Source organism: Panthera tigris, chromosome C1 (assembly GCF_018350195.1).
Source record: "Panthera tigris isolate Pti1 chromosome C1, P.tigris_Pti1_mat1.1, whole genome shotgun sequence".
Classification (NCBI taxonomy): domain Eukaryota; kingdom Metazoa; phylum Chordata; class Mammalia; order Carnivora; family Felidae; genus Panthera; species Panthera tigris.
Genome location: NC_056667.1, coordinates 110350331 through 110372310, shown reverse-complemented (window position 1 = coordinate 110372310; position 21980 = coordinate 110350331). Strand labels below are relative to the sequence as shown.

Here is a 21980-nt window from a genome sequence, read left to right as displayed (position 1 = left end):
TACTCTGTATTATGCAAAAACAGCTTTTTAAATTATATTTGCTTGTCAAATGCATTCTATGCTGGAAAAGTTCCGAATGAGAAAGTCAAATCCCAATAGGTGATGAAAACCCCATTTTCTTTCAACTGGCATGTCTTCAGCTTGTAAATGCTCACTGCCCCCCTAAGACATCATTTTGGGAATGGGGAGGCCTAGTCAAATATCAAAGGCCCTGGTTCATTTTCTGAATCAATATGCACATTTGAAAACTGCCTAATATCTGAAAGGGGACCCAATCAGAAATTATTTCCCTGTGATGTCCTACCAAACCAGACTATCCCTGTTTATTTTTAAAGCAGTTCTCTATTAATTTAAAACCCTTTACTCCCAGGGTTTGAAGCCTATACCACGTGACAGGAGCTCTACAACTCCTAAATAAAACATGTCTCACAGAACGCAAGGGAAAAGCCTCCCCAAAGATGTTGTTTAGCCAATACCTCTGAATGACGTTCTACACTTCCAGTGTCTGATCCAGAGTGTTGCTCATTTACATCATCCTCAACGTCTGACCCTGAATCCCGTTCATCCTGTACTGGGGTAGCGCCACCATCATCTGCTTAAAAATAAAACAAAAACCCACTTAAGGTGTAAGATGGAGAACATCTACAACCGAAATGAACACAATGCATCAAGAGTAATGTAAGAGCAAAGGTTACCACTGACAAAGCATAACTAATGAGACTAATGTTGAGAACAAAGCAAAAGTATAATGCTTACATAAACACCATCAGAACGTGTATTGTGACGCATGTGGCAGCAGAAAATACGTCATAGAAGAAACGTGAGGCTGAAGAAACATCACTAAGGACCAAATCAACAACCTCTAAATAACAGTGTGCTCTTTGACTATTTCAACTTTATATTAAAAACTGACTCTATTCTCTCCACAGCCCTTACTTACCACCTTCTAATGTACTACACGACTTACCAAGTTATTTTGTTTAATGTGGGTCTTTCCTCACTTGAATGAAAGGGCCAAAAGAGCAAGGATTTTGGTTCACTGCTGAATCCCTGGAGCCCAGAACACTGCCTGGTACAGTACAGTAAATATTTATGAATGAAGAGCACAAGGAACTCCAGTACAGAAACAGTATAAACTCCTTAAAGTAACGCATACACTGTGCTATTGCAAAATGGTAAAAATGAGTTGCTACCTACCTTTACCCAATACTTTAAAAACAAAGTAAAATTGTATTGTGAGAGGGATTTAGGGCTGTTGGAGAATATGGGAAGACTCGGTTAGAAGTTTAATAAAAATAAACAAAACTTTAAAAATGAAACAGTCAACTACAGGAAAACCAAAAAAGTTGTATAAGAATGAAATCACTATCGTACTAATGAGCTACTCTACTTGCCTAAGGAGTAAAGAATATTTACACAGTCAAATTACAAACAATAATTCTGAAATGTAACGAACAATTATGCTACACTAGTGAGAGTGTGGGGAAGAGGGCACATAAGAGGCTAAAATCCTGTCCTAGCACAATAAGAAATCATTATGGAATACCTAAAAATGATGCAACAAGAAAGAGCACAAGTTAAGAATATGGAGATAAATATTTTTTAAAGTATGAAAAATCAGGTAACTTAATTTTTTTCAAGTCTTCTATAGCACTTAGTTCATATACATGTATTACATGTACTTCCTTACTTGAAAAATAATTTAAAAGTAATTTAGAACGAACTGAAAACACCAGGCAAACATTTTAGGCAAAACAGCAGTGCATGCCTGGAAACGCGTTTGTAGTCCTACTACTATTCGCTATCATACGTATGGAATCGAAGCGAACTCGAAACAGAAAAGAGATTATTAACATTTAGATATTCAGGCACTCCTGACAGAGAATACCTAATGGAACTTGGATGCAAAGTGAAAGGAAACATAACGTTCTTCCCCACTAGATAACTGCCTTATTTGTCTTTCGATCTCCGGTGCCTAGCACAGTGTTAGCAAAGGGGGTGCCCAGTGTTTACCGAATAAACAAGACGAGGAAGGAGATCAAACTTAAGTGAGGACAAACAGGAAAGATCTCAAGTGAAGTAAAGGCACAAAATCACCAGTGAGTGCCAGTCGTACACGCCTGACCCTAAAATACTTACTTACACAACTCAAACAAAGGTCTTACGTCTTCCTTACTTCGAAACCAATGTTGCAAGCGAGATTAAGCTAGCTCTAATTCCAAGTGAGAAGTCTAGGAAAGATCCCGCACCCCCCAACGAACCGCTCCCTTCAATTCTCGCAAGACGCTCGCAACTCCCGAAAAAAAGAAAAAAAAAAAAATCCCCTAACAGGAGAGACCTTCCCTAGGATAGGCACACAGAAGCGGTTTTTGTATGAAAGTAGCTTCCCAGTTTCAGCAAAAACCTTCGCCGATTCAGAAGACGGCTCTCCGTCTAGAATCCCCTCTCCAAGGTTCTAACTTCGGGGTCGCAGCAGACCGACGGGCTCTTTGAGCTTCACCTCACTGTCCTCGGAGGGCTCCGTCGGGGAGGGAACCTCTCCAGGGCCTCCCTCCCCTACCCCACGGGGGTGAGAGATCAAGCCCCGCGGAATAACCACTTCGACCCCCAGCCTTGTCCCCCAAGTCCCTGCCCCACCTGACTGGTCGCCGCTGTAATATTCCGAATCCATGGCAGGCGGGCTCTCGGCGGGGAGTGTCCGCGCCCCGCGCCGCCCCCGTCACCTCCTTCCTGGCGGTGTGAACCCCAATGGCGCGGCCCAGTGCTCAGAGGCTCCCGCTCGACTAGAGGGTTTCGAGGATGAGGAGAATAAAACCGCAGCAGCAGCAGTCGCAAACACTAAAAGCCGCGGCACAAGAGGCCGTACCCGACAGGCCAGCAGGCGTGCGGTTCGGCGATCTACTTCCCAGAAACACCTCTGGGGCCAAAATGGCGTCTGCCCACGACCCTCAAAGGGATGCAGCGCGCAGGCGTCGTCCCCTACTATCTGGCCAATGAAAAGACGCAACGGTAATGACGCACAGCGTGGCCGGAAAGGAGACTCCTGGGTAAATTGAGCGGGCGCTCTGGCTTCAGTTAAATACCTTCCTTTAGAGGGATCGGGTCTGTCCCCCGCGGAGATGTTAATGTTACTTTATTGGTTCTCTTTTCGCGCGCCTTGGTTCAGGATCTTCTGAGTCACGCTTTTGGAAAATGAAGACACGCTACAATTACATCTGCATCCTACGGCCAAATAATCAGGGTTCCCGTCATGCAGCGAGGCGCTTGATTCCCGCCCTTAGTACGGGAAGGAAGTGGCACGTTGCTTTCTGGGACTTGTAGTTCAAAGCCTAGGGAGCTCTGGTGCGTTACTAACTGGCCGCCTTGCAAGGCATCTTTTTTTTTTTCCTTTCTTGTATCTTTAACGACTCAGTTTCCGTCTTAAGAAGCCATTTGGTCAACAATAGGAAGTACAAGTTTTTGCTTCCAGATAGGTCCCCTGATAAAAGACATTGTTAAACTTTACTTGAGTCCCATGCCCTTGGTGAATAGCAATGGTTAAGAAACTTCCTGACTTATCAGTTATCTCGCAACCGCTTACTGTGAAGAACCACTCTTCTGCCTATGACCTAGATAAAACTCACGCTCCACTCTTTCCTGACCCTTTGTTCACCTTTGACAAGGCCAGGTAAAGACCTCCCCTTGTGTCTGAGCCTGCTCATAAGGTCAGACTCAGACCCCGCAACTTCCTGTTCTCTGTTTCATGAATGTTTTGCTGAGATTAGAATTCTGCCCTCCCCCCCTGAAACTACCTAGACACAGAGATAAGCACTTTTCTGTTCACCTGACTGGAACTTCTGCTTGTAAATCAATCTCAAGTATACATCATCCCATTTTTCTTCCTATGAAAATCTAAGGCAGAAACAACCTGTGTAGACATTGTGATTTTCATATCTGGAGTGCTCTCCCTATCACAATCTGAATAAAATCCATTTCCTTGTTTGTTTTTGCCTTAGACAAAGCAGAGAATGTTCCTGCCTTTTGATTAGAAGAGGGCCAGTACAGGTAAGCAAAGATTCCCCAGAAGGTGTAGACCTGCATACATTGGATCTTTTGTTAGCAAAGCATACATCTTAGACTGGATTTCTAGGTATGCCTAGCTTGTTGTAAGGCCTCATGTGGTGCCCTGGAAAGTCTATCTCCTACCCTGGGCTTGAGAGATGTGGATTCTCCCATGCCAGCTCTGCTATAAGTGCTCAAAGTACTCTTACTCACGACACATTCCTGCTTTGATAATCCTTGAACCCTTTGTTAACCAGTAAGAGGATGCTGGAAGAACCCAGTTCTAGGCTCCAGAAATGGACATGGAAAGGGAAGGAAGAGAGAGGGGTGGTTTCTCCCTAGAAATTCTTATTTTCTTGTAAGAGTTCATCCCTTTCCCTGGGTAATAGAAACAGCTTTGAAATCTAAGTCTGCCCCCAACTGTGGGAATGACATTTTTTCAGGCTTTTATGAGAATCAGAATAAGAAATTAACAAAGGTATAAGGTATAAGATTAAACCAAAGGTATAAGATTAAAATATTAACTTTCCTTCCTTTGATAGAGGAGACCCCAGAATCTAGGCTCTCTTTGGAAGAGAGCAGGTGAGAATGGGTGAGATTGTACCTGTGTAAATAAAGCAAGATGATTAGGAAGTTTCAGTGGAAGGGAACCCAATGCAAATCCTGCTGTAAAGAGCTTATAATTTCACTGGAGGGACAAGACCAACAGCCATTAAACTGATTGGACTAAACAATGCAATTGCAGGAAAATAATTAGTGAATTTTACTTATTTTTGATATTAAATATAATTTATTTTCAAATTGGTTTCCATACAACACCCAGTGCTCATCCCAACAGGTGCCCTCCTCAGTGCCCATCACCCACTTTCCCCTTTCCCCCACCCCCCATCAACCCTCAGTTTGTTCTCAGTATTTAAGAGTCTCTTAAGGTTTGCCTCCCTCCCTCTCTGTAACTTTTTTTCCCCCTTCCCTCCCGCCCCTGGTCTTCTGTTAAGTTTCTCAGGATCCACATATGAGTGAAAACATATGGTGTCTGTCTTTCTCTGCCTGACTTATTTCACTTAGCATAATACCCTCCAGCTCCATCCACGTTGCTGCAAATGGCCAGATTTCATTCTTTCTCATTGCCAAGTGAGAGTAATTACTGAATTTTCACATAAAGATTCTAACTGCCCCAGTGGTTTGGAGAGAGACAAAAGCCGACTGAACGTGCAGCAATGTGATGAGACCCAGAAGGCTACAAAGAAGTATCAGATCTAGTTTTTGTACTCAGGAAGCCAATACCATAGTTAGTGAGACAGGACAAACCTTTTGAACTAAATAAACAGAGGTTTAGTTAAAGCTGTGTGCTTGTCAATGTAAACACAGGTCCAGGAGAGTTTCCCAGAGCCTTTTCACCAGCTGGCTGTCCCTTAGGGCCCCCTGATAGAGAAATGCTAGAGCAACACAGATGTGCCTTTCTGAGTTTTGGCTGCCTTGCCTTTTAAGGGCTGGTGTTTCTCCAATCCCCAGGCCCCACTCCAGCCCCATCATGGTTGGTCCATGCTGGTGGTGGGGGAGATGCACCCAAAAGGGAGGCTGTTTCTCCCACAAAAGATACTAAGGACAGAGAAGAGATGAAGGGAGGAAGGGCTTGCAGCAGTCCACTCTTTTCCTTGGATGATAACCTAGAGACACTAAGTACATGCAAGATTTATTCGGTCAGCCTTTTGAGACAACTGTAACTTGCCACACGTTTCCGGGAGTGAGGTCACACCATATATGAAGTGGCTTGACACTGGCAGAGCTGCGACCCGGGGCTCAGAGATCTGGGTTCTGGGCCAAGCTCTGGGCTTATTGTGCTTGCTGAGCCCCCTTTGAGTCTCAGTTTCCTCATGTGTCAGATGAGAGTGTTGAATCAGAAGATTTCAAGGCCCCTTAGTTTTATTGTTCTATGTCAGAGAAGCCAGGTCTCCATGTCTGACCATCCTCCTTGTGCTTGAGCCACTAGGGGGCCTCCACTAGTCCAAAGACCAATGGCACGAGTACATCCTAAGCCTCCACACCTGGCCCCGTGGTCCTTCTCTCACATTCCAGCCTCGCAACTCACCAGGACACACCTAAGGTTTGTCCCGCCCCTTTGTAATACTGAAAACAGAGACTCATCTCAAGAAACAAGAAAAATCCCAAATACAAAATCTAACAGCACACCTAAAGGAAATAGAAGCAGAACAGCAAAGACAGCCTAAATCCAGCAGAAGAGAAATAATAAAGATCAGAGCAGAAATAAACAATATAGAATCTAAAAAAACTATAGAGCAGATCAACGAAACCAAGAGTTGGGTGTTTTTGAAAAAATAAACAAAATTGATAAACCTCTAGCCAGGCTTCTCAAAAAGAAAAGGGAGATGACCCAAATAGATAAAATCATGAATGAAAATGGAATTATTACAACCAATCCCTCAGAGATACAAGCAATTATCATGGAATACTATGAAAAATTATATGCCAACAAACTGGACAACCTGAAAGAAATGGACAAATCCCTAAACACCCACACGCTTCCAAAACTCAATCAGGAGGAAATAGAAAGCTTGAACAGACCCATAACCAGCAAAGAAATTGAATTGGTTATCAAAAATCTTCCAACAAATAAGAGTCCAGGACCAGATGGCTTCCCAGGGGAGTTCTACCAGACGTTTAAAGCAGATATAATACCTATCCTTCTCAAGCTATTCCAAAAAATAGAAAGGGAAGGAAAACTTCCAGACTCATTCTATGAAGCCAGTATTACTTTGATACCTAAACCAGACAGAGACCCAGTAAAAAAAGAGAACTACAGGCCAATATCCCTGATGAATATGGATGCAAAAATTCTCAATAAGACACTAGCAAATCGAATTCAACAGCATATAAAAAGAATGATTCACCATGATCAAGTGGGATTCATTCCTGGGCTGCAGGGCTGGTTCAACATTCGCAAATCAATCAACGTGATACATCACATTAATAAAAGAAAAGATAAGAACCATATGATCCTGTCAATCGATGCAGAAAAGGCCTTTGACAAAATTCAGCAACATTTCTTAATAAAAACCCTCGAGAAAGTCGGGATAGAAGGAACATACTTAAAGATCATAAAAGCCATTTATGAAAAACCCACAGCTAACATCATCCTCAATGGGAAAAAACTGAGAGCTTTTTCCCTGAGATCAGGAACACGACAGGGGTGTCCACTCTCACCGCTGTTGTTTAACATAGTGTTGGAAGTTCTAGCATCAGCAATCAGACAACAAAAGGAAATCAAAGGCATCAAAATTGGCAAAGATGAAGTCAAGCTTTCACTTTTTGCAGATGACATGATATTATACATGGAAATCCGATAGACTCCACCAGAAATCTGCTAGAACTGATACATGAATTCAGCAAAGTTGCAGGATACAAAACCAATGTACAGAAATCAGTTGCATTCTTATACACTAATAATGAAGCAACAGAAAGACAAATAAAGTAACTGATCCCATTCACAATTGCACCAAGAAGCATAACATACCTAGGAATAAATCTAACCAAAGATGTAAAAGATCTGTATGCTGAAAACTATAGAAAGCTTATGAAGGAAATTGAAGAAGATAGAAAGAAATGGAAAAACATTCCATGCTCATGGATTGGAAGAATAAATATTGTCAAAATGTCAATACTACCCAAAGCTATCTACACATTCAATGCAATCCCAATCAAAATTGCACCAGCATTCTTCTCGAAACTAGAACAAGCAATCCTAAAATTCATATGGAACCACAAAAGGCCCCGAATAGCCAAAGTCATTTTGAAGAAGAAGACCAAAGCAGGAGGCATCACAATCCCAGACTTTAACCTCTACTACAAAGCTGTCATCATCAAGACAGCATGGTATTGGCCCAAAAACAGACACATAGACCAATGGAATAGAATAGAAACCCCAGAACTGGACCCACAAACGTATGGCCAACTAATCTTTGACAAAGCAGGAAAGAATATCCAATGGAAAAAAGACAGTCTCTTTAACAAATGGTGCTGGGAGAACTGGACAGCTACATGCAAAGATTGAAACTAGACCACTTTCTCACACCATTCACAAAAATAAACTCAAAATGGATAAAGGACCTGAATGTGAGACAGGAAACCATCAAAACCCTAGAGGAAAAAGCAGGAAAAGACCTCTCTGACCTCAGCCGTAGCAATTTCTTACTTGACACATCCCCAAAGGCAAGGGAATTAAAAGCAAAAATGAACTACTGGGACCTTATGAAGATAAAAAGCTTCTGCACAGCAAAGGAAGCAACCAACAAAACTAAAAGGCAACCAACGGAATGGGAAAAGATATTTGCAAATGACATATCGGACAAAGGGCTAGTATCCAAAATCTACAAAGAGCTCACCAAACTCCACACCCGAAAAACAAATAACCCAGTGAAGAAATGGGCAGAAAACATGAATAGACACTTCTCTAAAGAAGACATCCAGATGGCCAACAGGCACATGAAAAGATGCTCAACGTCGCTCCTCATCAGGGAAATACAAATCAAAACCACACTCAGATATCACCTCACGCCCATCAGAGTGGCCAAAATGAACAAATCAGGAGACTATAGATGCTGGAGAGGATGTGGAGAAACGGGAACCCTCTTGCACTGTTGGTGGGAATGCAAATTGGTGCAGCCGCTCTGGAAAGCAGTGTGGAGGTTCCTCAGAAAATTAAAAATAGACCTACCCTATGACCCAGCAATAGCACTGCTAGGAATTTACCCAAGGGATACAGGAGTACTGATGCATAGGGGCACTTGTACCCCAATGTTTATAGCAGCACTCTCAACAATAGCCAAATTATGGAAAGAGCCTAAATGTCCATCAACTGATGAATAGATAAAGAAACTGTGGTTTATATACACAATGGAGTACTATGTGGCAATGAGAAAGAATGAAATATGGCCCTTTGTAGCAACATGAATGGAACTGGAGAGTGTTATGTATGCTAAGTGAAATAAGCCATACAGAGAAAGACAGATACCATATGGTTTCACTCTTATGTGGATCCTGAGAAACTTAACAGAAACAGAAAAAAAAAAAAAAAAAAAAGAGGTTAGAGTGGGAGAGAGCCAAAGCATAAGAGACTCTTAAAAACTGAGAACAAACTGAGGGTTGATGGGAGGTGGGAGGGAGGGGAGGGTGGGTGATGGGTATTGAGGGCACCTCTTGGGATGAGCACTGGGTGTTGTATGGAAACCAATTTGACAATAAACTTCATACATTGGAAAAAATAAAAAAATTAAAATTAAAATTAAAAAATTAAAAAAAAAAGAAAACAGAGACTCACTTGAAAGCTCATTAATAGCGGATAATGAATCACTAAACACCGGTACCATGGCTTACCACATGGCCACTAATATAATTGAAGTGAATCTTTAGCTCTCACGTGGATATCCACATTATATTAAGTAAAAAAATACTCATAAAATGCTATAAATGGTATAACTTTATTTATGTGGACAACTAAAACAGCAAACAAAAACCCAACCTAACAATTCCTTAGTAAATATGAACAGAAAATGACTTTCCAACAAAGATTGAAAAGCCAAAAGCCATAAAAAAATGGAAACATTTAACTATATTAAAATAAAAACTTAAAAGAAGTTTAATTTAATAAATTTAAATTTAATAAAATTAAATTTAATAAAAATTAAAATGTGCACATGGCAAAAACAACACATCGTTAGCCCAATCAAAATATAAATGATTAAGAAAAGAATTTTTTTTTCAACTCATATTAGAGACCAAGGGCTAATCTCCCTAAGAGATTATAGAAGAAATCAATAGGAAGGCTAATAATAGACAAATGGGTAAATAATGACAATTCACAGAAGATTAGTGGCTCTAAGATACATGAAAAGATATTCACCCTAAAATAAGATAAAAGCAAAATAAGATAAAAGCAAATAAAGCATATTGAGATATTATTTTTTACTTCTCAGATTACAAAAATCTGATTAACATTCTATTGATGAGACCATAGAGAAAGAGGCCCTTTCATCAGGTGCTGTGGGAGTATATTTGTACAGCCCTCTACAGAAGGCAGTTTGGAAATGTTTATAAAAATTACAAATGCATATGCCTCAGCAAATGTATCCTACAAATATACTTAACCATGTACAAGTTACATATTTACAAAAATTGCAACACTACTTGCAAAATTTTGGAGATAACCTAAATATCCAAAAAGGAACGATCACAAAATTATGATATACTTATACAATGGAATATTATGTAGCTATAACAAAAAATGAGGAAACTCCCTTATGTACTGCTATAAAAAATTTTCTAAACTGGATTCAGTGAAAAAAATGCAAAATGCAGAACAGTGAATCCCATCTTTTGTGACAAGGGGAGGATAACATATGTTTGTTGTCGCTTCTAAGTATATTTTAAAAATTTGAAAATTCTATAAGAAACAATGTACCAGTTGTCTGTTAGGGGCCAGGAAAGAGGATGGGAAAAGGCTGTCAAGTTTTTTATAACACATAATGCTTAGTTTTGGTCCATGTGATAACTTCTAGTTGATTCTATTTAATTTTGTCATGTCATATCAAATGATACAGCCCACTCATAGGTTACAGCCCATAATTTGAAAGCTAGAAGTTCCAGTCCTCACTTGCCCATGGTGTGGCAGCTACCCAGGTCAATTTGCTATGATTGGGCTTCATTTTCAATCCCGATGATCCAAGCAAAGATGTCTTCATGGACTCACCTGGTCTCACCTTGTGTAGAAACCATACATGTGTGCCCTTCCCTGAGCAAAACCCCACTTCAATACATAATTATGCGTGTGTGACTGAAGAATTATTCAAGCTACAAAAAAATTCTTTGTTTTTGTTTTGTTTCAGTTTGGTTTGGTTTGGGTTTGGGTTTGGGGTTCTGAGACCCCACTGAGACTGCCAGTTGTCATAAAGGAATTCAGCTTTGGAACCATGGTTGAACCAAGTGACTTTCATAGCCTTCTTTTTTTTTTTTTTTTTTTTTTTTTTACTATTCTTTAAAATTGTGGTAAAATACATATAACATAAAACTTGTCTTTTCAGCCATTTTTAAGTGCACAGTTCAGTGGTATTAATTACATTCACAAAGTTATGTAACCATCACCCCTGTGTATTTCCAAATGTTTTCATCACTCCAAACAGACACTCTGTATCCATTAAGCAGTAATTCCCCATTTTCCCTCCCCCACAGGCCCTGGTAACTTCTAACCTTTCTTTCTCAGTGAATTTGGTCATTCTATATGTTCCATATAAGTAGAATCATACAGTATTTTGCCTTTTGTATCTGGCTTATTTCACTTAGCATATTTTCAAGGCTCATCAGTGTTGTCGCATGTGTCAGGACTTCATTTTTTTTTTTATGGATAAATAATATTCGACTGTATGTCTATACCACATTAAAAAAATCCATTCTTATGGAAACTAATTTGACAATAAATTTCATATAATAAAAAATTTAAAAAAATCCGTTCTTCTGCTAGTGGACACTTGAATAGTTTCCACCTTTTGGCTACTGTGAATAATGCTACTATGGATAGCAAAGTTGCAGAAGACATAAACAAAACACAAACATTAGTTTCACTTATGTACACTAGTCATGAAAAAGAAGAAAAGAAAGAAAATTAAGAAAACAACCCATTTACAATAGTGTCAAAAAGAATTAAGTACTTAGGAATAAATTTAACCAAAGATGGGCAAGACTTGTGCACTGAAAACTATAAAACATTGCCAAAAGCAATAAAAAAAGATATAAATAAATGAAAAGGTATCTAATATTCGTGGATCAGAAGACTTAATATTGTTAAGATGGTGATACTACCCAAAATGCACACTCCATGTAATCCCTATCAAATCTCAACGGCATTTTTATTTTGCAGAAATGGAAAAACCCATCCAAAAATTCATATGGAATTTCAAGGAACTCCTGAAGAGTCAAAATAATCTTGAATAAGAACAAAATTGGAGGATTCACACTTCCTAATTTCAAAATTTACTACAAAGCTACATTATCAAAACAGTATAGCATTGGCATAAAGATTGACATATAGGCCAATAGAATAAAGAGTCCAGAGATAACCTTCACATCTATGGTCAACTGATTTTTTAAAAATTTTTGTATATTTATTTATTTTTGAGAGAGAGAGAGCGAGAGAGCGAGAGAGAGAGAGAGAGAGAGAATGAGCTGGGGAGGGGCAGAGAGAGAAAAGGGAGACACAGAATCTGAAGCAGGCTCCAAACTTCACACTGTCAGAACAGAGCCCAACACGGGGCTTGAACCCACGACTTGTGAGATCATGACCTGAGCAGAAGTTGGATGCTTAACCAACTGAGCTACCCAGGTGTCCCTATGGTCAACTGATTTTTGACAAGGGCGCCAAGACCATTCAATGAGAAAAGAACAGTCTCTTTAATAAACAGTGTTGGGAAAACTGGATATCCACATACAAAAAAATGAAGCTGGACCTTTATCTTACACCTTATGCAAAAATTAAAAAGGATCAGAGACCTACACATAAGAGCTAGAGCCATAAGACTTTCAGAAAAAAAAAAAAACTTAGAAGCAAATCTACATGACCTTGAATTTAGCAATGGTTTCTTGAATATGACACCAAAAGCAAAGGTAACAAAATTAAAAATACATAAAGTGGACTTCCTTTAAACTAAAACCTTCTGTGCATCAAAGGATCACTATCGGGGGAATGAAAAGGCAACCCACAGAATGGAAGAACACTTTTGCAAATCTGATAAGGACTTTTAATATTTGGAATACATGAAGAACTTCTACAACTCAGTAAGAAGAGGGAAAACACCCAATTTTAAATATAGACAAAGGCCTTGAATAGACATTTTTCCAAAGAAGATATATGAGTGGCTAAAAAGCACACAGAAAGATGCTCAGCATCATTAGTCATTTTTAAAACATGCAAGTCAGGGGCGCCTGGGTGGCTCAGTCGGTTAAGCGGCGGACTTTGGCTCAGGTCATGATCTCGCGGTCCGTGGGTTCGAGCCCCGCGTCGGGCTCTGTGCTGACAGCTCAGAGCCTGGAGCCTGTTTCAGATTCTGTGTCTCCCTCTCTCTGACCCTCCCCTGTTCATGCTCTGTCTCTCCCTGTCTCAAAAATAAATTAAAAAACGTTAAAAATTTTTTAAAAATAAAAAATAAATAAAACATGCAAGTCAAAGCCACAATAGGATACCACTTCACACCAACTAGAATACCCATAACCAAAATAATGGAAACTAACAAGTGTTGAGGACGCAGAGAAATTGAAATCATACAGTTGTTCATGGGAATGTAAAATTGTACAGCCATTGTGAAAAGGTTTGGCTGTTCCTCAAAACGTTAAATATAAGATTACCGTATGACCCAACAATTCCACTTCTTGGCATACAACCCAAAGAATTGAAAATAGGGTCTCAACTGGAGTCTTTGGTTTTTAATACTTTTAATTTTGGAATGATTTTAGAACTAGAGAAAATTTGCCAAAGTGGCATAGATTCATATATCCCTTGCCCAGAGTCCTTGGTATTAGCATCTGACATTACTGGTTATCATCACATTTGTCAAAATCAAGAAACCAACGCTGGCACATACTATTAACAAAACCATAGATTGTATTTAGATTTCAACTGTTTCTACACATGTCCTTTTTCTGTCCCAGGACCCCTTCCAGTACACCACATTGCATTTAATTGTCATGTCTCCTTAGTCTCCTCTGGTCTGTGACAGTTTCTTGAATGTCCCTTGTCTTTCATGATCTTGGCAGTTCTGAGGCATCCTGGTCAGGTGTTTGGTAGGATGTCCCTCAGTTTGGTTTCCCTGATGTTTTTCTCATGATTAGACTGGGGTTGAGGCTTTGAGCAAGAATACCACACAGTAAAGCACCCTTCTTATCACAGCCTAGGGACGACTTAATGCAAGTGATGCTAAACTTGGTCACTTCGTGGATGAGGAAAAATTAGTCTGCTGGGGCTGCTGTGATGAATAACACACACCGGGCAGCTTAACCAACAGGGATTTGTTTCCTCACAGTTCTGGATCCAAGGTCAATGTGGCCGCAGAATTCTCTCCCTGGCTTCTAGATGGTCACCTTCTCCCTCTGTCTTCACATGGTCTTTCTTTTGTGTATTTCTGTGACCTCACCTTTTATTATAAGGACTTTGGTTAGTTTGGATTAGGACCACCCTAATGACCTCATTTCTCCTTAATTACCTCTTTTAAAGGCCATCTTTCCAAATACAGCACATTGTGAGGTATTGGGAGGATAGAGCTTCCACATGAAATCTGGGGGCACACCTTTCAGCCTATAACACTTGGAGCTAAGGTGGTATCTTCTAAGTCTCTCTAATGTTAAGTTACTATTTCTCGTTTTCCATTCTTTATTATTTGGAAGCAAATCACTAAGTCCAGCCCATAGGGGAGATGTGTGGAATTCTTTGATTAGAAACAAACAAACATGGGGCACCTTGGTGGCTCAGTCGGTTGAGCGTCTGACTTCGGCTCAGGTCATGATCTCGCGGTCTGTGACTTCAAGCCCCGAGTTGGGCTCTGTGGTGACAGCTCGGAGCCTAGAGCCTGCTTCCGATTCTGTGTCTCCCTCTCTCTCTGCCCCTCCCCTGCTCATGCTCTGTCTCTCTGTCAAAAATAAATAAACATTAAAAAAATTTTAAAAGAAACAAATAAACAAAGAGAAGATTTCTTGGCAAGTTCCTTCCATTTGTCCGGTGCAAGGACTAAGGCATAGGGACTGTGTGAAGCCCCCTACATCCTAAAACCCAGGATGATTTACTGCAGAGCAGGGCCTTAGTAAACACCCACCAAGCAAGTGACTGAGTGACTGGGTCAGTAAGAGAGTTGCACAACAGACCACCTCGAGATCCCGGCCTTCCTTTCGGCTCCAATAGTCTATTTGAAGACAGTTGATATTCTTGGGTCTTGGTTTAACAGCAAATGTAAAGCTGGAAAGATAATTATTTCAAGATCAGATTCAAGAGAAATTTTAAGTTACTAGGGGTTGGTTATAATCTCTAGTTTTAGGGACTATGCAAAAAAAGTGTTATTTTTTCAAAAGCAATCTAAAGCCACAGTGAATTTTCATGGACTGTTTGACATTTTTCCCCCCAGGGTGCTGGGTAGTACACACGTGCCAGCAACAAGAGCAAATCCTGCCCTACCCTACCTGCACAATATGTTTCCAACTTGTCTTCAGTTCCCTCAGTCAGTAGGTGTGAGTGACAGCTCCTCAGTGTCTAGCCAGCTTCAGATACTGGAACAGAGGGATCGACACCATGGCCCCCTGCCCAGAAGAGCCAGCAGGTTCAACTGGACGTACAAGCTAACATTCCTAGAACAATTATGGTTAAGATGGTATGACTATTGGAAGCTCATTCATTACTCAAGTTTATGGGTTCTAATCCTGGTTCTGTCACTTTCTAGCTGTGTGACCTTGGACAAATTACTTAACCTGTCTGTGCTTCAACTTTCTCATCTACGAGTTGAGGATAATCATAGTATTTATCTCATAGAGTTGTTATGAGGATTAAATGTGTTTATACGTAAATAATACTTCTTGGGAAATGATATAGGTGATAGTTATTATCTTTTTTAAAAATATTTATTTGGGGGGGAGCTCAAGCGAGGGAGGGGCCCAAAGAGGGGGACAGAGGATCCAAAGCAGTCTCCGTGCTGACAGGCTGACAGCAGTGAGCCCGATGTGGGGCTTGAACTCATGAACTGCAAGATCATGACCTGAGCTGAAGTCAGACACTCAACCGACTGAGCCACCCAGGTACCCCCATTATCTTTATTAGGCCCTGTGAAGATACAAAGAACCCTAACATTTGATTCTTGTCTTGAGAAATTTACAGTCCATCAGGAAGCTCTACTTTGAAAAAAATCCATGCTAAGAGGTAAATCACGTGATCTGAGTAACAAGTGCTGTAGACATTAGAGCCTAGAGTGAACTATAGTAATCAGGGCCAACTTCCTGGAAGAATATTTGAGCTGGTGTTTAAAGGACAAAGGCACATTTGGATGGGAGAGGGATCATGTTTTAATTATGGTAGCATAACAACACATAACAAATGTCAGTGGCTTGACACAAAAAAAAATGTATTTCTTGCTCTTGTAAATGGGCAGTGGGGTCAGTAGTGGGGTGGCAGTGGCACTCTGTTCCCAGCGGTCATTCAGGAACCCAGACTTCTTCCATATTGTGGCTTCACCATTCCTTAGGGCCTCAGAATCCACTGCTGGATGCTCTGCATGTTACCAGCAGAGGGAAGAGAGAGAGCACAGGGTGTCACAGGGCCTGGAAGTGGAGCGCATTACTTATCTTCATTCTGTGGCCACCCCTGTGGGCGAGGTTGGAAAGAGTATCCCAGATATGGGACCAGAGGGAAGAGAAATTAGTCTTTATACACACACAGTATTCCAGCCAGGGTTAAGAACTCTATCCTAACGCTTCTCTTCTCAGAAATGAAACTCTTCACAATGCCCCACTCCCCCTCAACCTCTTCCAAGAGATGGACAAGGTATCATTACTATCATCACAATCTGCATCATCAACATCATTACCCAGGTCCCTTGGTTTATTGCGTTGCCACATAATCAAGTTTTGCCTTCTCCTCCAATTACCTTAACCTCCCCAGGGCAATCAAATTAGTCATCAGGATGCCATTCACCCTGCGCATGGGGCAGAGGTCCCCAGAGGTTTGTGACCAGAGGCTCAGGTTTACGTACCAGGACCCAAGACTGAGATTTATCCCCTGGATTTCCTGCAGCTCTCCAGAAGGGAGAAAGTGACTCTTCTATTTTGTGCCCCTGCTTTGCCCCTTCTGCTGCTTGGACAAACCTCTGGGTGGATTCCTCACAGGGGTTGTGATAATAAAGCACGATCAGGGATGAGTCATTTTCTTCTGGACTGAGCTGGCAGATGCCCCCCTGGTTCATGGGGACTTTGGATCCAAGTTCTGCCCAGTCCAGCAATGTCTATCTCATGGTCTCTGATCCAGGGAGGATGAAATACTTGGGCTTGCCAGAAAATAGTCGTTTCCTTGGCATGTCCTCCGGAGGCACCAGTCCGATAGCCCCTTCTCTGCAGCCTCCGTATCTTATTCTGAGCATATCTTTCTGCCATTCCAGGAGGCCAAGTGCGGGGCCACCCCTTCCAAGAGGACATCCCCTTCTGGCCCTTGATGTACTCCTCTTTCAGTCTCAACTGCACCTGGACCTATGAGCTATACTTTGGTTCTCAGCTGGGAATGGTTTTGTCCCCCAGGAGTCGTCTGGCAATATTTGGACACATTTTGATAGCACGGGGCGGGGGGATGCATCTAATGGGGAGAGAGTCCAGGGTTCCTGCTAAACATCTCACAGTGCATAGGACAGCTGTTCCCAACCTGCCAACAAAGAATGTCAATAGTGCCAAGATTAAGAAACCCTGAACTGCACAGATAAAGTGAGTCATGTGGTATACACTTCTGTACTGTGCATAATTGTGTTTCCAGGGAGGCATTTAAGCCCCACACATTCCCAGATATTCCTTGCCCTTGAACCTCAGAGACCACAGAAATGAAAGTCTCTTCTGATCCTGGGCTAGGGCAAGCAAGTTGGAGAAGCACCCCTCCTGAAAATTTCTAAAAGGAATATGTCTCCTCCATCCCTGGGGGTTGGGGGAGGAGGGAGTCCAGGTTTGTTTGAGGGTTGATGTACAATGAGCACTGGCCTTGGAGTCAGGTAGATCTCGATTCAAATCTTGCCCGTGACACCTCTAGCTGTGTGATGTACACAAGTTTCTTAACCTCTTTGGTTTTAACTTCCCGACTATGAAACGAGGACAGGCACCCTAACTTGTAGGGTTGTGATGAGGCTATGTGATGGCACCTGCATAGAGCCCAGCACCTAGGAAGCACTCCATAAGTGCTAGTTCCCTGAGACTGAGAATTCTAAAACATTCTAAAGAGCAACTCAGCCACAGAGACCTATGCGGCCAACTGTGTTATTTTATAGAGTTAATGGGTAACTTGGCTGCTGTAGGCTAGAGGGGAAGATCAGGGCCACCAGGAAACAAGCAACTTCAGGTCGCTCCAGGATGTGCTGGTAGAGGTACAGTGAAATGCTCCTTATACTCTGTTTCGGTTGCTATGGCAATATTACAACGGGCTTGATCATTGAACAGAAACACAATGACGCATAAGTTGTCCTACGGAGGCATTTGGGCTCAGCTCAAAAACGTATTTTTAGAAATTCACAAAATATCTGTGTCTTGGGGAGAATTGTGGCAGTCACATCAGGCTGCCTAAGAGCCAAGTCTGGTCACAGGTGTGACAAACAGGAAGAGCCTGCCCCGACTGCCATCAGCCCCTCTTCCTGATTTCCTGGGCTTGGGGTACCTCAGCAGTGGAAACTGTGAGCCCCGCCAGCTCACACAGCAGCCAGGCCAGGTCCCTGCAGTGACATGCACACCGTTTTGCTGGGTGTGCATGCCCCTTGTTTCAATAAGTTCCCTTCTTTAGCCTTCCTGTAGCGCCATAATGCAAACAGGGCTGTGAGCACAGATTCGTTCATAGCAGTGTTGTGGGTAATAGCAAAGCATTGGGTGCCTGCCGATGTCCATCCAGGGAGGATGATTACACAAATGATGGGACATTTATAGGAGGGACTTGAATGCTGTCCTTAAAGACAGGTGATTAAAGTTTGGTACAGTGTAGGAAAATGCTTATGATATCAATGTCAAATGTGAAAAACAAAGTGGGAAAGAAGTTCGTAGGTATCCAAAAGGTGTTTCTGTCAAATTCTGTTTAACACAGACTCTGGCTAGAGATATAAATTGCTTTCTTCGCACAAATATTCTGTTCTGCTTTTTTTTTTTTTCATGAGTGCAGAGGAAGAGGGCCATAGAGGACCCAGCCTGGTGCAGGGGGTCCCAGAGCAAGGAACTCACCATTTCTGGGAGCTGCAGCTCACCAATCCTGCAGGAGTGAAATGGTGTCTAACCCAGAGAGGCTACGTGCCATGTGAGCCCCCACCCCACCCCCAAACCAAGTGTTGGCCCAGAAACTGGCTGAGACTTTAAGGGGGCAAGAGGCTAGCTGGTGCCAAGGTAGGACTCACAGGGAGTGGGTGGGGGGCGGCTGAAAGTCTCAGAGCACATGCTTCCTCCAAATGGCCCCTTGGTTAGTCATCCCCCAGCTCGTTCCCTACCTCTGGCATGGGCTACCTGGTTGTAAGAAAGAAACTCCTTCAAGCTGTTTCAGCAGCAGGAGCGTTCAACAGAGGAAAGCTGGGACTGCAAGGGGTCCCTGCGGGAAGCCCAGGAAGCCCTCGGGCAGTGATGACCTCCGTCTGGGACCATCTCTGCAACCAGTCTACTTTACCCTTCTCTCTCCACCAACACTTGGTTCCTGTCTCCAAAAAAGGCCGAGGTCAGGGTTGCCACCTGCCGGGGCTCAGCTCTATCTGAAAGGTGACAGGGGCTTCCCACACCTCGGCCTGCAGTTCCCAAGTGCCTCCCAAACCCTGGGCCTGGGAAGGAGCCTGCTGGCTCTAGTGGGACCAACTGTGAGCACCATCCCAAGGTCTCTCTTCACCCAAGGGAAGGGCTGCAGCTGAATAGTCCCTCCTGTGGACTCCCCTTCCACCTGCCTTCAAAGCCCCCACACTCACACTTTCAGGGATTGCCTCCCCCTACAGCATGGCCTCTCCCAGTGCACACCGCTTGAAAGGTCTGTATTAGCCTCACTGCAGAACCCCCCCTTCCCTCGAGCCCCAGCTCAAGCCAGCTGCCCCTGCTTCTGGGGACCCCACTGAAAACCTAGTTGTGCTAATGGCCTTTAGCTCTGTTATAGGCTTCCTAGCCTCTCCTGTGTGTGTGCCCCAATTAGGACACGGGATGTTTGGGAGCAGAGGTCCTGCATGGGTGTCTTTGGAGTCCCTGTGATGCCCAGGAATATGCTGAACTCCCTTGATTGATCAGCTGATTGTCACCATGGGGTTGGCTGGTGGCCAGCAACAGGTGCATGGAGTGCGGGCTCTGATGACCTGTGGGGAGTCTTCGCTGAAGAGGCCAGGGTTAAAGATCAGGCTGCTGTGAGGCTCTGCTGGCTGGGGCTGCCATGTGGGAGGGGATGGGGCCCAGGACAAAGTCCTGTAATAAATTACGTGGGGCCGGACTGCTGGGCCATTTCCTCTTGGGTCCCTTCTGCGTCTTCCTCCTCTCCCTTACTTTCTGACACGCCCAGAGCCCTGGCACTGCCTTGTTTCCCTGCTCTTTCGGAGTGCCCAGGGTGGAGGGGAAGGGAGTCAGCGAGACCCCTGTCCTGAGAAGGTAGGGGAATACGGGGGCTTCTCTGCCAGCCGGCTGCACCGGTGGGGGGGCTGGGAGGGCTATGTTCTGCCAGCTGGGAAGATGGGAGGAGGGAGTCACCCCTCGGGAGGAGGGTTGCGGGGGGGTGGGGGACTGGGGGGGCTGTGTCCTGCCAGCTGGGAGGATGGGAGGAGGGAGTCACCACTCGGGAGGAGGGTCGCGGGGGCGGGTGGGAGGTGGGCTGGGAGGCACGACTTGGCGAAGCCCGGCAGGGTGCACTTGGAAACAAGGTGGGAAAGGCCTGAGAAGTAGAGAGCTAGAGATTCCTTTCAGGAGCCTAGAAACCAGGAACACCAGCCCAGAGATTTGTTCCATCAGGATGCAGGGCCGGCCTGGGGGCCGAGGAGGAGGAGGAGGAGCAGGAGGAGGAGGAGGGAAGCCAACTGGCCCTCTTCTGTAAGAAGGTGGACTCACTGGCAGGGGGGATGGCGGGGTCGGGAGGCAGCCAGGCCAGCTACCCTAGCCGGCAGCCTTCTCATAGCAGGAGGACTCACCAAGGAGGAACCATAGAGTGTAAGGGACCGCCTGGGCACCGATCATCTGGCACCTGACAGACGTCAGCTGTGCCACATGTGCCATCGCACTGTGCCCTCACAGCACACTGGTGTTATTGCCTCCATTTTATGGACAAGGAGACTGAGGACCATGGAATGGGGCGCAGAGTCGAGACTGGACTCCAGGGCCCAGGCTCCTCTGACTCACCTGTGTATCATCTTGGACAATTGCAGGCAGTTGTGTCAATCACCTCTGAAAGGCTTGGGCCCCTGGGGAGAGGCAGGACCCTGCCAGCCTGGCCCCAAAGCCTCCTGGGTGGGAGTGTTGGGTTGTTGGGGCCCCAGGGGGCTGGGGGAGGGTTTTTTTCTCACTTGAGCTGCCGGCGTGCTGGGCATCCACCCCTATTTCACAGATGAGAAAATCTGAGATGCAGAGTAGGAGGGTCTGGCAGCCAGAGGAGTGGGGCCCCATCCTCAATCTTCTAAGTTGGGTATGTTTGTTCCCCACAGCCAGGCCTCCCCCTGAGTCCACACTCTGTAACTCTGGACTTGAATTTTGTTCTAACCCATAAAACCCCAAAACTCCATTGCAGATTTTAGTTCAAAGAAAACCAAAACTCTGCACGGGGCTGGCTCTCTAGGCCTGCAGCATGTGGCCCCAGGAAATCTGTTTTGAACCACTCAGCTCAATAGCACTTCCTGCAGGAAGCCTTCCCCACTGCCCAGGACCTGCCGGGCACCCTGCTGACTGGCCCTCAGGTGCCTCTTCCCAGAGGACCTGTGTCCGTGTCTGGCTTAGGTCCTGGGGTATTCTCACTCAGGCACGGGGCGAGGCACAGCTCTGTGGGGAAGTGACGCGGCACGATGAACACTCCCAGTTACCCAGTTGCATCTATGTCACAGCACGCTTTTCACATCTTGCACCACATCTCTTGCTTCCATGGTGTCACTCAGTCCACATGACATGCTGCAGTGAGGAAGAGCAGGAATTGCAAGTTTTTCGCAAAAGAGGGCGTTGAGATAAAGGAGGAT

General features: G+C 43.8%; 2 protein-coding genes across 10 annotated transcripts in view; one reads left to right on the top strand and one right to left on the bottom strand.

The window, feature by feature from the left end:
• Nucleotides 1-2916, bottom strand: part of IWS1 (interacts with SUPT6H, CTD assembly factor 1) — a 49653-nt gene extending 46737 nt beyond the window's left edge. For 2 of the 5 annotated variants that reach the window (XR_006220603.1, XM_042994185.1), the window contains exons 1-2: nt 2638-2915; nt 477-592 (exon numbers count right to left, since the gene is read on the bottom strand). Coding sequence is in view for 3 of the 5 variants with exons in the window: in XM_042994185.1 (XP_042850119.1) it covers nt 477-592; nt 2638-2671 (150 nt within the window). In the remaining 2 variants the exon portion in view is untranslated. Of the gene's footprint in view, nt 1-476; nt 593-2637 lie in introns of all 5 variants that reach the window. The other 3 variants (XR_006220604.1, XM_042994186.1, XM_007093097.3) reach the window with 3 other exon arrangements.
• A 43-nt stretch (nt 2917-2959) lies between these two features.
• Nucleotides 2960-21980, top strand: part of MYO7B (myosin VIIB) — a 103001-nt gene continuing 83980 nt past the window's right edge. Inside the window, exons 1-3 of one of the 5 annotated variants that reach the window (XM_042994180.1) lie at nt 2960-3047; nt 3996-4044; nt 17232-18194. The gene's annotated coding sequence lies outside the window, so the exon portion shown is untranslated. The other 4 variants (XM_042994179.1, XM_042994181.1, XM_042994178.1 and 1 more) reach the window with 4 other exon arrangements.